Source organism: Pinus tabuliformis, chromosome 2_1, assembly GCF_031772625.1.
Source record: "Pinus tabuliformis cultivar Carrire ecotype Pingquan chromosome 2_1, CPIR1, whole genome shotgun sequence".
Taxonomy (NCBI): domain Eukaryota; kingdom Viridiplantae; phylum Streptophyta; class Pinopsida; order Pinales; family Pinaceae; genus Pinus; species Pinus tabuliformis.
In genome coordinates this window covers 25477310-25494547 of record NC_142299.1, presented here as the reverse complement: position 1 = coordinate 25494547, position 17238 = coordinate 25477310, and the positions used below count along the sequence as shown (strand labels likewise).

At 42.9% G+C, this 17238-nt stretch overlaps 1 protein-coding gene across 1 annotated transcript; it reads left to right on the top strand.

The window, feature by feature from the left end:
* Window positions 1-397: 397 nt before the first annotated feature.
* Window positions 398-12551, top strand: LOC149198612 (uncharacterized). The gene is made up of 3 exons (XM_089400314.1): window positions 398-604; window positions 7413-8212; window positions 8336-12551. The coding sequence occupies exons 1-3, from the start codon at window positions 398-400 to the stop codon at window positions 12549-12551; spliced, it is 5223 nt and encodes a 1740-aa protein (XP_089256440.1).
* Window positions 12552-17238: the final 4687 nt, after the last annotated feature.

Below are 17238 nucleotides of genomic sequence, written 5' to 3'. Positions count from 1 at the left end.
AATTCTATTGTATAAATCCTCATATCGCCTCTTCCCCTAATATTACTAACACCAAGGTGTATAAATCCCAAAATCTTATAAATACCCACCCCTTTGGCATTATAGCCAATAAAGTCTCGAGTCAGGGATCAAATGACACCAGGTCATGTTGATGAGCCTAGGCCAGCTACCCCCTCTCCTTCATGAGCTAAATTCCCCTATTTTTACCCCTTTGCACATAAAAACCCCATAAAGATCCTAAATCCCCACCTTACCCGCTTCAAAGGGCAAATAAGCATGAAAACCCACTTTTCCGCCCTATAGCCAAGGTTAGCGCATATAATGTTTTTTAAAATTACATTGGAAAATCATATAAAACCCGATTATATACCCCCGCCAGCTTCCGTATACAGCGCACATGTCAGCTCATCCGATGACCGTTAGATCAGACCCTCCAGATCTGACGGCCCTGGTCGTGTCAGAGTCTGTCCGACGCCTGACAGTTAAACGTACTATCCCCCTGTCATCTCATTCGTCCGATCACCGTCCGATTATCCGCTGCAGATCCAACGGTTATCCTGATGTCGGAGCTCATCCGCTGTACGAGACTTATCTCCCGACGTCCGTATTTGAAGGACGTCATCCCACTGCTACGTGTCCTCACCACCACGCCTCGGAGGTACAGCCGATGGATACCGCCCCCGTACAAGAGGCGGTACGATATGAAACCATTAGCGGTTTCCGGATTCCCTCATCCCGCCTACCCACGTCATCACCGCATCAGCAACGCGTCAGCGCCCCGTCACCCAGGTACGCTGCCCCGTCGACCTCCCTGTCCCTGCCATTGGTCCACCTGTCCTGCCATGTCACCGCCACCGTGTACCAACCAGACAGCGCCACGTCACCCGATGACGTCAGCATGACGTCATCCGACCTTGACCCCACCAATGACGTCATGCTGACGTCAGCACGAATTCGCGCCAAAAACATAAAAAGGTCTATTTTAGCCAAAAGTTCGTGTTTTTTGGTCATTTTGTGTATTCGTCGTTATTCTGCTCTGCATGCAATCAACGTCCAAATTGTTTACCAACCTGCTAAACTGACCAGAAGACCTCCAGCGCACCAGTTCAACCTGCGGTCACGACCTCTGCTAGCTGTTTTACCAGGTATTCCTCATCATTCATCCTCTGTGCGCCTGCAATTATCTATTTAACGCTTTAAGAAGCTTAAAGGAAGCCGAAAATCAGAAATTTACTACTGAATTCCTCAGTAAAGCATTGAAGTTCCAATTATCACTTCGGAAAACACCAGCCGAGCCTTTTCCCAGTGGCATTCTGCTAAGAAACCAGGCCCTGTCTGCGCAATCGTGGCAGGCGCATTTGAAACCAAATTTTACCATTGAAAGGTGCCAGAAAAGCTAAGCTTCGCTATTAATTGCCATAAAGCAGCATTTCAACTGCTGCAGACCCTGCATTCACCTTTTCTCAGGCATTTTCACCCTTCTCTGCAAAGAAACTCTATTGTTATTGATCTACATAAGTGACACAATCCCTAAGCAAAACAGAAACCTCAAAGGAAAGTCATGGACCCCCCTGTAGCTCCCATAGCCCTCAATGTGGCTCCCCTAAATGTTCCTAATAGAACATTTGACACCAGAGCATTGGCAGACCTGGACTACAAGATAGCAGAGGAAATGCTGAGCAGAAGCAGGTTCCATCTGCAAATATTAAACGAGATAAAGATCAAACATGAGAGGGGGACAGACATCCTGGGAATTTGGGAGTCATTCCTCCCAATATTCAAACTTCCTCAGGTTAATCAATTCCCTGAGCTTGTGCACATAGTTGCTGAACACTATGATGCATCCCAGAGAGCAGTGCTAGATGCTGAAGGTTCAATCCTGTTCCTCATTACCCCTGAAGCCATCAGGGAGATGTTGCAATTCCAGACAGAGCATAAGTTGGTCCCTCTGTCACTAGCTGATTTAATAGTACAGGGAGCCAGAACCACAGAGGCCCAAATCACTAAGGTCAACCAGCTCTTCATCAAGGCTGACACTTTGCAGACTCCTCCCATCAACTGCGTTTACCTCAATCAATTGGGCCAAGACCTGGTTGACATGATCAGTCCCATCCTGGGATATGATTCAATAGAACATATTGATGAAACAGTTATACAAATGATGCTTATGTTCTCCCCAGGAAGAAAACCAATCCACTATGATTATGCAACATACATATCAGACAAAATGCATGAACAGTTGATGAATTTGCCAAGAGAAAGAGTGTTTAGGTACACCTCCTACCTATATCATCTGCTCATATACTTCCAGCATGATAAATTCTCCTTCCCAAAGAAGAGAGTAGATGCACAGGGCAATCTGAGATCAGTAGTGTATTGGACATCTGTTTTCCACGTATCATGCTACTCTCCATACACCTACTGTGAGTTTATTGATCTTTTCATCCATCCAGCCTTGACTCTACTGATTGGTTCACCTCCTCCTAGACTGACAGAGGACATGAAAAGGTGCCTACATTTGTCAAAAGTATACAGTATTGGGGACTGGTATCTTTACCAACACCACACCGTCATCAGAATATATGGGTGTGAGTTACCCCCATTTAGACTACCCAAATTTGTGCCCATGAGGCTATTTGCCTTAGAATACTTCAGGCAGTTTGGCTATGTGGATATGTTCCACTTCTCAGGCAGAGGCAAGAAAGCACAGCTGAAAATCAAGAGCCAACTTGGCCATTTAGTCTACAATGAAAGGGATGAAGGGTGGAAGGAGGCAGATAGAATACTGGTGGGATTTGGTTTGAAGTACAGTTTTATATGGAAACCCTATGACCCCAACAACTTCATCACAATGAGGAGACTCAAATATAAACTGTTTGCTTACGGTCATCATAGCCTCCCCCAAATTGAAAAATATGCCAATCAAAGCAAGTGGAAAAGGGGAACTCTAGAAGAAGATATAACTCAAAAAGAGCTTGATCAAAGAGCTCTGAACAATCAAAAGAAGATGGCTGACCTTGAGTTTTATGCACAGGTCCCCTCACTGCCAAGCACACAAATTGGAGCAGCAGCCTCCTCTTCAACTACTCCACAGCAAACTACAAAAGTTGCTGGAAAAGTATCAGAAAAAGGAAAGGAAAAGGAAATGGAGGCAGAGCAAGAGCAACAGCAGGAACAGCAGCAAAAACAAAGTCAGCAAGCACAAGAACAAGCAGAAGGGTTACAGCAAGGGCAACAAGAAGACATAGGACAACAAGAGGAACAGCAGCAAGAAAAACAAGGGCAGGAGCAGCCTGCCCAGCAAAAGGAAACAGTGGATACTCCTCAGACCACTGAACAAGTCATGCCTACAAGACAAGACTCTACATTTGATGCCTCGGTCCTCCAAACCCCTCAAAAGGAGGACACATTTGTCTTTAGGAAAAGGGAAAGAGAAACTCCCTTGACATCCTCTATCAATCAAGGAGAGAAAAGGCAAAGACTCAACGATTTTCCAGAAGAGGATATAGCCATCAGAAAAGCATTGGGCATGGGCCCACCAAGTCAAGAAATTTCAGCAAGTTCCTCCCAGCAGGAACTAGACAGGACAATGGGAGGGGAAGTCAGCTCCTCCAGCCAGCAGAAAGAGGAAAGAGTGAGCATAAAGCAGCAGTTCATAGACATTAAGAGTAGGAGTGACCCAATCAAAGTTCAATTATACAATCACCTACTTAACATGGCTCCTTCCAATCAGCAGAGACTCATGTCTGCTTTTGATGTAGGTGAGGGCAAACTGACATTGAGTCATTTTATGCCTACGGCACTCAAGCCACAGTCTTCTGCTGATTATCTCAGGACCAATTTAGAGGTCCTTGCCAAAGACATACACCCCATGGACAAAATTGAGTTGCATAAACAAACAGGGGAGATGGTGTATGCTTCATTGGCCGATAAGACCTTGGACAACTACAAGTTAACAAGCAGTCTGAATGCTACAGCTTCCCAGCTGGAGCTAGAGAGAGCCTCTTCTCAGGCCAAAGACAACAGGATCAAAACCCTGGAAGAAATCATCATAGAGATTGGGCACAATCCCAATGATATTAAAGGGATACAAGAGATCTTAAAAATCAGAGATGCTGATATGGCTGCACTAAGGAAGAAGGTTAAACTTCCAGCCACTATCCATCCACAGACCGATGAAGTGGCAAAACAAAGGTATGAGCAGGATTCCACTGCTCTGTTAATTTCTGTTTACAAAGAACTTCTGAAGGCACAAGAAAAATTGGGGCAATATGAGGCCACACAAGCACCTCTGAAAGGATCATCAACACAAGCGCAAGAGGGGCAAACATCTCAGCCCCCTCCACAGGTCATTAATCTTGAGGAGACTGCTCCTACTACTGCACCTCCACCTCAGCAGGTTGAACAACCAGCCACATCTACTTCAGCAGCACCCACCAGCACAGATCAGAGCTTAGACATGCAAAAGCTAAAAAGCGAAATACAAGCTTTAGAAGCACAAATGATGCAGCTGAATGAAACTAAGGAGCAGCTGGCCAAGGTGAATGAAAGGCATGACAAAACAAAAAGAGAAGTAGGAGAGAAGGCCAAAGAAATCAAAGCTCTTAAAGACAAAATCAAGGAGCTTGAGAAAGAGCTAAAGCTAGATAAAATCATAGCCGAAATCAGAGCAATGATATGGTCCAATATTGGTAAGTCCATCAATAACCAGTGGCCATACATTGAGACAATCCATGAGCAACTGGAGCTCATTCCAAAAGCGCAGAGGGAAATCAGAACATCAAGGGCCTTATTGGGGAACATGCCTGAAATTGCAACAAAAATGATCAATGTGCTCAATCATAAGACAAGTTCTCAGTTGACCATCATGGGAATCGCAAACAGAACTGATACTATCCAAATGATCAAGAGGGTTCTTACTCTTAGAAGTCTGGTGCAAACGTTAGACAGAAGAACCCAGGATATGCAAACTGAGGTAAACAGGTTCTTTGAGAGGTTTCGGGTATTGGAAAGTAAAGGACTCCCTAGCTTGCTGAACAATGGAGGGAGATTATTCACCCATGAAGAATATGCCAAGAGAGTGAATGTTTTTGCCTCATCACAGGTAAATGAGAAGGCCAGCACCTCAGAAGATACAGGGCCTATCACAGGATAGATTTTCTATGGTAAGATAGAAAATCTACTTTTTATAATGAATGAAATGAATCATCTATTTGATGTAGCCCCCAATTTTTTCAAGTATACAGAAGCTGAAGAGACAATGCAGGCCATCCTCAGGCATCAGCTTCCTACACAGGAATGGTGGACAAATGCCATCCAGAGAATTTTGTAAACATTAAGCCATGCATCAATTTCTGTTTTTTTTTTCTATAAATTTTGATGGAAAGAACAGTCAGCAAAATCAGCAGGCATCATAAAGTCAAAGCTGAGCCAACTCAGCAGATGGAGCAGCCAACAAAGCAGGAAAGACAAACGCAGCTGGCAAAGCCGAGAAATTCATTGCGCAGGCAAAAGTAAATGCGTACCTACAGGATCGATACATAGTAATGTAACCGACTCAGTGACTCCTTAAAGTCAAAACAATCATCTGACAGACATAAAGGGCATTTACTCTGCATTTAACGTTGTAATAACTCCCTGCCTACTTTCTGAACACTACTGAAGATATTTTCTCTCTCTCAGATGACTCAATGCCTGAGATATTTTGTATACTTATTTCTATATAAACCCCTGCGCATGATAGAGCAGAGGTTGTTGTAATTTTCCTTGAAGAGCTCTCGCTTGCTGTAAGATTCTCAGAGAAATAATACAAAGGGAGAATGGAATTTCCAAAGCTTGGTGTACTTTGATGCGTTGTGGTGAATGGTGAATGTTGCAGGATTCCAGACTGTTTTCATAAAACAATAAGTTTTCTCAAATCTCTGTATTACATGTTTTCGAGTCTTTTGTTCTCTTTTATTGTTCAGATGTTTTACACTTAATAGCAAAGTAGAAGAATGGTTCCAGGACTTAATCCATGATTACCCTGAACTCAAACTGAGCTATTATCCATGTTTTCCTCAGATACAGTAACAGAAGTGTAATTCTTAGTTGCTGCACTTTGAAACTGTATCTTTCGCTGTGATAGACATTCCCAGGGATTCAAGTTTGCCCCTGTGACATCTGTTTTTTCTCATAACCAGTCGGTGGAAACATTTAAAAAAGTGAGTGAAAATTCTTGAATGCTTTCATTGTTTTTGTTTGTCTTACCTGTTTCCTGTTATTAATCAAAATTTGTTCTATAAAACATCCAAATGGCCCTGTAAGTTTCACCGGTTCATCTCAAAGTTTCTGGACACCTACAGCCACAGACTCCATTGCCCAATGACACTTAACTCTTTGAGGACTACATCACAGAGACCTGAAAGGAATTCTTCAACCAAAATATAAACAAAACCTGTGCTCAATACCTAGCCTAAAACATTATCATTACAGATACAAATCATAAAGAGAGAGCCCTCTCTGATCACAGTTTGGCTAGAAACAGTGATTAAAAGATTGGTTAGTGGTTACCCTGGTCGTATTCCCTTGGGAGTCATAGGGAACAATCTGGGTGTTAACATAATTGGCGACTCCACTGGGGAATATCAAGATTTTCTCAATTACTATCTATCTTCCAAAGCTACCATCAAGCCTGAAACTAGCCAAGAGGCCTTAGGACTGTTTCTGCAAAACACAGGGACAGCTTTAGGGAAGAGCTAACTAGGGAATCTTCATCCTAGCTTTGAAATATATATAGTCATTCCAGAATCCTTACCTAGTCCTTGTACATATATAACCTCCCGTATAAAGTTCTAAAAGAATACTTAGAAGCTGGCTCCCAAAAGAAACCCAAGGCACACTAGGGCAAACCCTGACCCTAATCAACCCATCATTGTTGATAACCCAAATATCATTCCAAAGAACATAAGGAGACAGCAAAAGCAGGAGAAGCCTGCTGATTCAGATATAAGTTCAGATCAACCTATCCTCATTCCTACTCCTTGCAAAGTCCTTTTTCGGTCCACCCCTAGTTCCCCTAGTTCATCATCAACACCTCAAAGCCCTCCTCTCCCATCTTCACCATCTGCACATACTCTTTCAACCAGTTTCCCGCTTGTTACCCATCCTATTAACCCTGTTACACCTGTAATCCCAGCTGTCCCATTTGTTCCTATTAACCCTATAAACCCCATAAACATGGCTAACAGATATGCACCTCTGCAGATACCAGCCAATGCTCCAGCTCTACCCCAAGACTACCAAACCAAAATCTCATTTTTTGACTCCCATGGCCCTTTGACAGCTGTCCAGCATGCTAAGAAGATGCAAGACCAATTTGAGACCTATGAAATAGATGATGACAGTGTTAGGATGAGAATTTTTGTCCAAAGCTTAACCGGGGACTCTACTTGAACAAATGGTCTACTGATTTCGACCCAGCACAAGACGTGCCCAAGGCTGTCCCTGTCTGGGTGCGCCTCCCGCATCTTCCCCTTCATTGCTGGAGTCAAAACTCACTTCAATCCATCGGCAATGCACTTGGGAAATACATAGATCAGGCCCCAAGGAAGGATCAATACTCCTGCGCTCGGATCTGCGTGGAGGTTGATCTGGAAACAGGATTACCCGAAGCGATCCAGCTATCGGTGGCAAACTGGACACACATTCAAGAGCTCGATTACGAACAGCTGCCTTTCAAGTGTCGATTCTGTCATGAGTACGGGCACTTCGCAAGATACTGCAAAAAGAGAAACGAGGAGACATCAGAGAAGGAAAAGGAAGAACAATGGAAACAGGCAAAGAAACCAACAATCAGCAGACAGAGTAACAAAAACAAGGCTAAAGGGACAGAGAACAAAGTAGATAATGGAAGCACAAGTAACCAAAACGCCGGAAGCAGTGAAACAAAAGGCAATGAGGGGGACAAAAACCCCTTTGAAATCCTCACGCCGCCTTCAGATCCTCCAGAAGCAGGGGAAGAAGATCCACCTCAGCAGGAGAATAACGAAACCATAGAACCAGGTAATAACCCAATCCCTACCCCAAGCAATATTTCTTCCCCTTCATACGCAGATATAATCAAAAAAAAGAAGAAAACCATAGAGAACACGGGATCATCAGATGATGAAACACTTGAAAGGACAACAAAAAAGGCTGGACGAAGAACAAACAGGGAAACTAGAGAAGAGGAGTCAGAAAGACAAAAAACCCTCGGCAGTCAAGCCACCATAGAAATGACACTAGGGAGGAATATCAGGCCTAGGGCCTACTCCTATAAGTGGTAAATGATGCAGTTGATCTCTTGGAACTGTAGGGGTTTGGGTAACCCCAACAAGGCAGAGGCTATCAAAGACTTATTGAAGATGGAGACCGCGGACATCCTTATGCTCCAAGAGACCAAAATAGAAGGGGAAACCCTTCTAAACACTAGCATTATGAAATGGAAATTTGATTCAGGAAAGGCTGTCAGTGCAAGGGGCACGGCCGGAGGAATAGGCACATTTTGGTCAAAAGATTTCTCACTAGAACGATTCTCTGTGACCCAACATTGGATCTTCACAGATCTGCGCCACACTGTAAGCAATCTTTCCCTTGCTCTGTTTAACTTGTATGTTCCTGTTCATTATGAAGAAAAGAGAGAGTGCTGGAGGACACTCTTGGATTATATAGAGCAGATCAACCCCTCAAATTTAGTCATAGGTGGTGATCTGAATATAATTCTAGATCCCAAAGAAAAGAAAGGAGGGATTTACTCTAGGGACCCTTTCATCAATACAGTGGGAAATCTGATACTGCAGTGGGACTTGGTTGACTTCAAACCAGTGAAAGGCAAATACACCTGGACTAACAACAGAACAGGAGAAAATCAAATCTCTGCCAGGCTGGATAGATTTCTCATCAGCAGCTCTTTAATGATGGATAACAGAATAGTTTTCACCAAGATTCTTCCAAAGCTCACATCGGACCATAAGCCAATCCTCTTATGCCTAAAAGAAGAAGAAGATTTAGGCCCTCTCCCATTTCGTTTCAACCCTCTTTGGGCAGGTAAAGAAGGGTTCTTAGAAACAGTTCAAGCAGCATGGAGGATAGATGTACTCGGTTCCCCAAGCTATGTGTGGGAGCAAAAAATGAAAAATACAAAAAAAGCACTCAAAGATTGGATAAAGAAATCCATGCAATCCCCCACTAGGCAGAGGAAGGAGGCAGTTCTTCAGTTGGAAGGAATACAACTCGAAATGGAGGAGAAAGATCCCTCTCCCACAGATTTAGCCAATGAAAAATCTGCTCAAAGGAATGCATACTGTTCTTTTAGAAATGAAGAGGAATATTGGCGCTTAAAGTCTCGAAGTCTGTGGCTCAAATCTGGGGACAGAAATACCACATACTTTCATAGACAGTGCAGGGCCCGTCTCTCGCGCAATCATATAACAGAAATTACCAGCACTAGTGGTCAGGTGTATAAAGGATTTTCTCAAATCAAAGAAGCAGTTGTAAACCATTTTCAGAACCTTCTTAGTGCAGAAAGAAACGGGAATGAGGAGGATGTAGTAGAGTTTCTCACAACCATCCCAAATCTAGTCAGTGTGGAAGATAATGATTCTCTGATGAGCCCAGTCACGGAAGAAGAGATTACTAATATAGTCTGGTCCATGGAACCAGACAAAGCTCCAGGACCTGACGGTTTCACAGTACATTTTTATAGAATTTGTTGGGAGATAATCAAAACTGATCTCTTCAGAATGATAAGAGGAATCTTGAGGAAGGCAAAAGTGGGTGGAGGAATAAAATCCACATTTCTCGCTTTAATCCCCAAGGAAACAAACCCAGGATCCTTTGACAGATACAGGCCGATCTCCCTTTGTAATTCATCATACAAGATCGTGGCCAAGCTGCTGGCTAACAGAATTAAGCCACTACTTCAAAAGCTCATCTCTCCGGCCCAAGGAGGATTTGTGAAAGGCAGACAAATCCTGGACAATGTCATTCAAATCCAAGAGGCTCTCCACTCCAGCCAAACACGGAAAGAACAAGGTATGATTATCAAATTAGATATGAGTAATGCTTTTGATCGAGTTAACCGCTCTTTCCTGTTCAGGGTTCTTGCAGCCTTTGGATTCAGCCAGGAATTCATAAACCTCATCAAAGCCTGCATTGAAAACATCTGGATCGCCCCAATGGTGAATGGGAGACCAACAGAGTTCTTTTTAGCCACCAGGGGACTGAGGCAGGGCTGCCCTCTGTCTCCCTTTCTCTATATTCTGATGGCGGATTCACTAAGCAGAAAGCTGACACAGGAGCAACAAATCGGCACCATACCTGGGATAAGAATTGTGCAAGGCGTAGCCCCAGTGAATCACGCGCTCTTTGCTGATGATTCACTCCTGCTCGGGGGTGCTTCCATGAGAATTGCTAACTCCTTCAAGACTATTCTCCAAAAGTATTGCAGCATTTCTGGAGCATTAATCAGTGAGAGGAAAAGTGCAGTTTATGGATGGAATACAGATCAACAAACAATTGAAAGGATTGCCAGCGAATTGGGGTTCAAAGGCTATGCAGCGTGGGATAAAATAAAGTATCTAGGTCTTCCTCTGACGATGGGATCCAATCGCAATCACTTGTGGGAGGAGGTGATTTCAAAGTTCAAAAAAAAGATAGCAGCGTGGGGTGGAGTCTGGCTTACCACAGGCGGCAAGCTTACTCTCATCCGTTCGGTGCTTTCAGCTCTGCCTACATTCCAAGCCTCTTTGCTGATGGCTCCAAGGCAAATCGCAGATCAAATCTCCTGTCTAATGCGGAACTTTCTGTGGAATGGTGGGAAGGGGAACAACAACCGATTTCACTTAGTTAATTGGGAAACAGTGAAGCGTCCCATTGCTGAAGGCGGACTCCAAATTCGAGACCCCCAACAAGCAAATCTAGCCCTGGGTTGTAAACTCCTGTGGCAGCTATTATCCGAGCCTACGCATCCTATCAGCCAGCTCTTAAAACTCAAGTATCTCAGAAATCAGTCGATCATCTCCTTCAACCCAGTGCCTTCTCCTAGAGGAACACAGGCTTGGAGGCTCTGTTGCAAAGGGATAGATTTCTTCAGAACTCATTTGTATAAAATTCCAGGGAACGGCAAAAATACATTGTTGTGGAGAGACCGAATCATGGGCCACCCTCCACTTTCAGTCATTAATGAAATTGCAGATTTAAGAGCTTGGTTAAGTTCAAAAGGAATCAGGAAAATCGAGGATATTGCAGAGTGGGATAACAAAGGCAATTGGCAGTGCTGGACATTGCCTAACATTCCAGCGCATTTAAAAAATCAGTTAAATTTTCTCATAGATGCAATTACAGACTTTACTCCAGTGCACAAGGACGAGGAAGATTCATGGGGATGGGGAAAAACAGGGGTGTACACAGCCAAACAAGGGTACTTACAGATGCAAGGCAAAAAGGACTCTCCGCACCCGGAAACAGTGTGGAAGCAGATCTGGGAAAGCTTCAGCATCCCGAAGATCAACTTCTTCTTTTGGACTTTGTTTCACAACAAAATCCTGACTGGAGATAACCTATGCAGAAGGAACATAGCTGGTCCACATCGATGCGTGTTTTGCAAAAAAGCATTGGAGACCTCAGTTCACATATTTATTGAATGTGAGTATGCACAGAAGGCCTGGACTAGCTTCTTGGCAGGTCTGAATGTGAGATCCCCAGCTCACTGTTCGATCACAGACATGTTCTCGTCTTGGAAAGCTCGTTACCCCTACAGCATCGCTGACAAATCTCTTTGGCATAAGGTGTGGATTGCAGCTCCAAAATATGTTTGCTGGAAGTTGTGGCTCTCCCGGAACGAAATTGTCTTCAATCAAAAAGAAATGACTGCAGGAAATGTCGCTGAACAGGCCAAGAAACTACTAATAGAAACTCTGAGACAATCCAATGTCAAAGATAGCTCCCTTCGAGATGAAGAAAGAGCATGGTTGGACGATTACACCCCCATGTCGAGACCTTCAACAATCACTCGTCCAAATCACAAGGAAAATTGGCAGATTCGAGACACTTTGGAAAGTTTCCAGAAGTGGTGGAAATCACAAGGAAAATGCACTATCTTCTTTGACGGAGCCTCGAAAGGCAATCCAGGCAGGTCAGGAGCAGGGGGGGTCATTTACCTCCCGAACGGGAGAAAAGAGGACTTCAGCTGGGGACTTGGGCTTAAAACCAACAATCAGGCAGAAGTCCTCAGTCTTTTAAAAGCTTGTCAACTGGCCAGAAAAGGAAACCCAAGGGAAATCTTAGTATTTGGAGACTCAGAACTGCTGATAAAATCTCTATTAAATAAGAAAGGGCTCAAGGATCCAGTACTGAACAAACAGCTATCAAGAGTGAACAGACTCATGAAGGACTTCTCTTCAGTTCAAATCTTCCATATCCTCAGAGAATTAAACACAGAAGCAGACAGCCTGGCAAATACTGGATGTAATCTAGAAAAGAACATGATCAACATAAATGCAGGAGCACCGAATATGGCAACTATTCCTTAAAAGGGCAAGGCGATCTTGTAAAAGCAGAAAATTGTTCTGTTAGAAACAGTGAATTGTAATACTTGATATGGCTTCGGCCACCCATAAATAAAAATACCCGTTTCGGTTAAAAAAAAAAAATTACCCCTACAGAACTTAACTGACTTGTAACTGTATGAAAATCATTTAAATGGTCTGCAACAGATCCACCTTCTGACATCTTCATATTAAATAAACGCTTCATAAGAAATACCTTATTTGAGGCTGAGGGTTTTTCATATAGTTTGGCCAATACCGACATTAAACCCTCTGTTGTCATTTCCTTTGAAATATTAAACGCTACCGATTACGCTAGGCATAGTCGTATTGTTCCAAGTGCCTTTTTGTTCAGAATATCCCATTTTGTGTCAGTCATACTTGTCGGCATCTTTGTCTTTCCGCTCAATGGTAGGTACAGATCTCTCTGTTACATATAATCTTCCATCTGCATCTTCCACAGCTGGTAGTTTTGGCCGTTGAATTTTTCGACCCTAAACCTACCGTCTTTTGCCATTGCTCCCACTCAAACTGGGAACCCTTCTCTCCTACGAGTTTATCAGCCAAATAGACCTTCGGCTCTGATACCAGTTATTAGAAAATTATATATTACAGAGCAATGGAACACATAAAATATTGCAGAAATATAAACATAGAAAACACATAAAACAAGAGAGACACAGATATACGTGGTTCACCCAGTTTGGGCTACGTCCATGGAGAAACAGCCAGTCCTTCTTTTATTATATTATCCAGCAAACTGAAGAGATACAACCTATGGCAGATCCGCTGTAACTCCCTCTTCGCTCTCAATCTCCTCTCTTTTCCTTACTCAGAATACAAATATACATAGGCACAATACAATTCCCTCATATATAGCGAGGGGTTGCCTTCTACGGTAAAAAACCCTAAATTAAACATAAATTCTACCGTCAGATCATCCGCCTAATGAACGGCCCAGATTGACTAGAAATTATTATACTTTTACAAGGCAATTTTACATCTGTTTTTAGATTCAAGGGCACTGCCCCTGAACCCCCGTCGGGGGACTGCTAGCCCCCAGACCCCCCAGCCGGGGGGGGATCAGCCCCCCCGAACCCCTGCGGGGGTGACAAGTCCCCCATGCATCCCCCTGCGTGGAGGGGTGTACAGTCTTCCTGGGGTATACATCCGACTGAGACCTTTGAATACAGAAGATAATCAGGCTCCACACCAAACAAATTAATAGTACATTGTCCCTTCCTTTAATCTCAACTGGGTCTCTGACTGAACTGACATGCATGGGTTATTTATGAGAAGTTATATGAAGTGCAGTAGTTACATGCATGCATGCATTAAATAATTGAACTCACAATCAGTTCCACAAACTGTTGGAAATAATCTAACTGGACTTAACTCAGATAACTAAGCTAACTAATTACAACTCAAAGTACAACTCATCCTGATCTTCTTAATCAAGGGATAAATTCCTCAATCAATGGAGAAACTGTTGCATGTCTTCACATAGACTTCATGTTTGATTTTCTACAACTAATTAACTCAAGATGAATTAATTAATTATTTTACAAACAGCTGCTAAAATCAAATTCCAATTTTAATTCTCAATTTTAGTTTAGGGACTAACTAAAATTGGAACCTACCCCGAAATGCTATTTTTAGCACTTCCATTTTTCATTCCTTGTTGCTATGTCCAACACTGGTACCTGAACTACTATTTATAGCAATGTTATTTTTATCATTTCTTGTTGCCATTTTCAGCACTCCCTCTCAACAAGAAAGGCATTCAACTCGAACTCAATCCTGAACCTTTGGAATGTTTTGCATGCAAGACTTCTCCCAAGTGCTATTACTCCAACAACTCTAGAAACAAAAAATCTCCCAACTGACCTCTCTATTGGGCTAGAAACATCCTCTGATGTTGAAGCTCCATCTGTCGCTGACAAGTGCTCCCTCTCTGACCTCTAAGCTGCTGCAACACTCCATGCATCTCGCATTGTTGCACACCTCTTTGTGCCATCCTGCACTGGTGCAACACTCCTGTGCCTCTCACATTGTTGCAGCTTGCTAGCTTTGTACAGTCTTGGGACTCCTGCACTGTAGCTCTCTCTAACGCTCCATCCACATCTATCTCTACCCAATCAGCTAGTCCTGCTACTCTTCGTCGAGGCTCCCGTAGCAAGTTCTAATCCAAGAGGCTGGGTACCTCGAGGATCCTGCCCCTATTTCAGCCTTCATGAGACTATCTCTTCACATCACCCCACCTCACACCTAGAGGTATGGCTACATGTGATCCCTCTGCCCACTTGGCTCAAAATTTCCCCCTAATGGAGGTCTCTCCATGAGTGGATGCCTCCACTCTATCTCCTCTCGGCTTCTTTAGTTGTGGCTGCTCCATAACCTCCTGAAGTTAATTCTCCAATTGAAGCTCCTCCACATTTGTCTGAGACTTCTTCTGGCACTGCATGTTGAGAGGTAGCATACTCTCCCTCTCAACCACTAAGTCTCCAACAGTTGCCTTGCTCGTCAAGGCTTTGCATGCATCTTGAACCTCAAGAGCATACAGGTTCTTGACTCGTGAATCGATTTGCTTCACCTGTCTCATGGTGAAGTGTCTAAGGAAAACCTTTCCCTTACTGAAGACTAGATCATAGCCTTTGTCTTCTAGCATTGTGATCGATACCAAGTTTTTCTTTAGTCCTGGCACATACTTGACATCTTTCAAGGTAATGTGAGCTCCATGGTCCCTCTAAAAAACAACCGTGCCTACACCTAAGACATTATACTTTTCATCATTACCCATCTCTATGAGTATCTGGAGATCTTTATCCTCCAAGGTACTGAACAAACTCTTATCGTCGGTCATGTGGAATGAAGCTCCACTGTCAAGAAACCAACCGCAACCCATCATCGATGAAACCATGCATGCGATGAGGGTGAAATCCAACTCAAACTGTGAGGCCAGTGCCTCACCTTCTGATCCTTCCAAGGATCCCTTCTTGGATTTCTTCAATGGACAATTTGTAGCAAAATGACCCACCTCATGACAATGAAAGCATCGCACTTTCGATTTGTCAAACTTCTTCCCACCATGGGAAGAACTCGATTTGGGATGAGAATCCTTCTCCTTCCCTTTCTTCGCCTTACTTGCTAAGGCACAATTTTCTTCATCCTCCTTGGATGAAGAACCATCTCTGGTGCTTCTTCTTATCTCCTCCTGCATCAGATCTGACCAAATTCGTTCCCAATTTGGCAGTTTATCTCTTCCATTTACCGAGTCTTGGTAACTATGCCAGCTCTTAGGAAGACCGAGAAGAGTAAGACTCACCATGTCATCGCTAGCTTTCGTGATCCCTACACTTCCAAGCTCATCCTTGCAGGTGGTGAGCTTGTTCAGATATGTAGAGATTGTGTCGCCCTTTCCACACTTGATTTTCCGAAGCTTGTCTTTTAGCGCCAACTTCCTTTGATCACTGTTGTTCTGATATAGATCTTTCAATGTTTTCCACATTGAAAATGGTTTCTCCTTCCCATGGAGACTCGAGACTATGTGGTCTCGAACTCCCTCCAGAAGGATTCTCCTTGCTCTAGCCACACATTTCTTCCATTCCGCCAATTCTGTAGCATTAGCCATTGCCGGCTTGGGGACTTCTTGATCAATGAAGTCCTTTAGACTATTATCCTCTAATACTGCTTCCATGCGATCCTTCCAGGATGTATAATTCAAGTTGCCATCAAGGGCATACTCGAATCTTAAATCGTTGAACACCATTGGTGAAATTTAGATGTGATAAGAACTTGATTTCTATATTCGAGAACCTCAATAAAAGTATTTTCAATAAAATTGTATTTACAAATATTTCAAAGTATGCTTGAAACCCTTTGAAAATTTCATTGGAACGGTTTTGTATGTAAATCCTTGTTTAGTTTAGAGGAATCTTTAGCAAACAAAGACAAAATGCAAAACCCTAGAGAAATGATGGGCATACACTTTAAATATCCTATGGTATTTTTCCAATGCACAAATTGCAACAAATCAAAACTTCATCTTGCAGGCACGATGTTTTAAGTGTTTTCACCAAACCAGACCTCCCAAGAATTGCAAATAGATTCATGGAACTTGGTTTCACAAAAATTACAACAACTAGCACAACCAATTTGTTGAAAATGGAAGGGACTCTAGTGGATAGAGTTTTGAAATTCCATGAAAGGTTCCCACATGCAGAGTTCCAGGCCTTGATGATACCTCATTAAAGATAACTCATTGTGGAGTTTGTTATGTTGATGTTACATGGACTCAGAATAAACTTAGTGATTCAAAGTATCCATTGGTGCCATTGCATGAAACTATTAGAAAGAAGTTAGCATCATTTTGGTTTGTTTTAAATTTGGTGAGCATGTTGGAATGGGTACATATGACAACTATCATCAATGTGAATGTTGTAATGAAAGTATAAAATTCAATTGTGCAAAAGGGTTTGTTTCCACCTTTAATGATATCGATGTAGATGACACGGTAACTAAAGAAGGATATTATAGTCACATTATTGTTCACTAAAGGTAATGCTTTAAGATACTAGGAAATCTACCACTATATTTAGTTGCATATTTGCTCTCTATAGGAATTATTATTTACAGCCCTATGATTCATCATCACATGAATCATGAAGGAAAT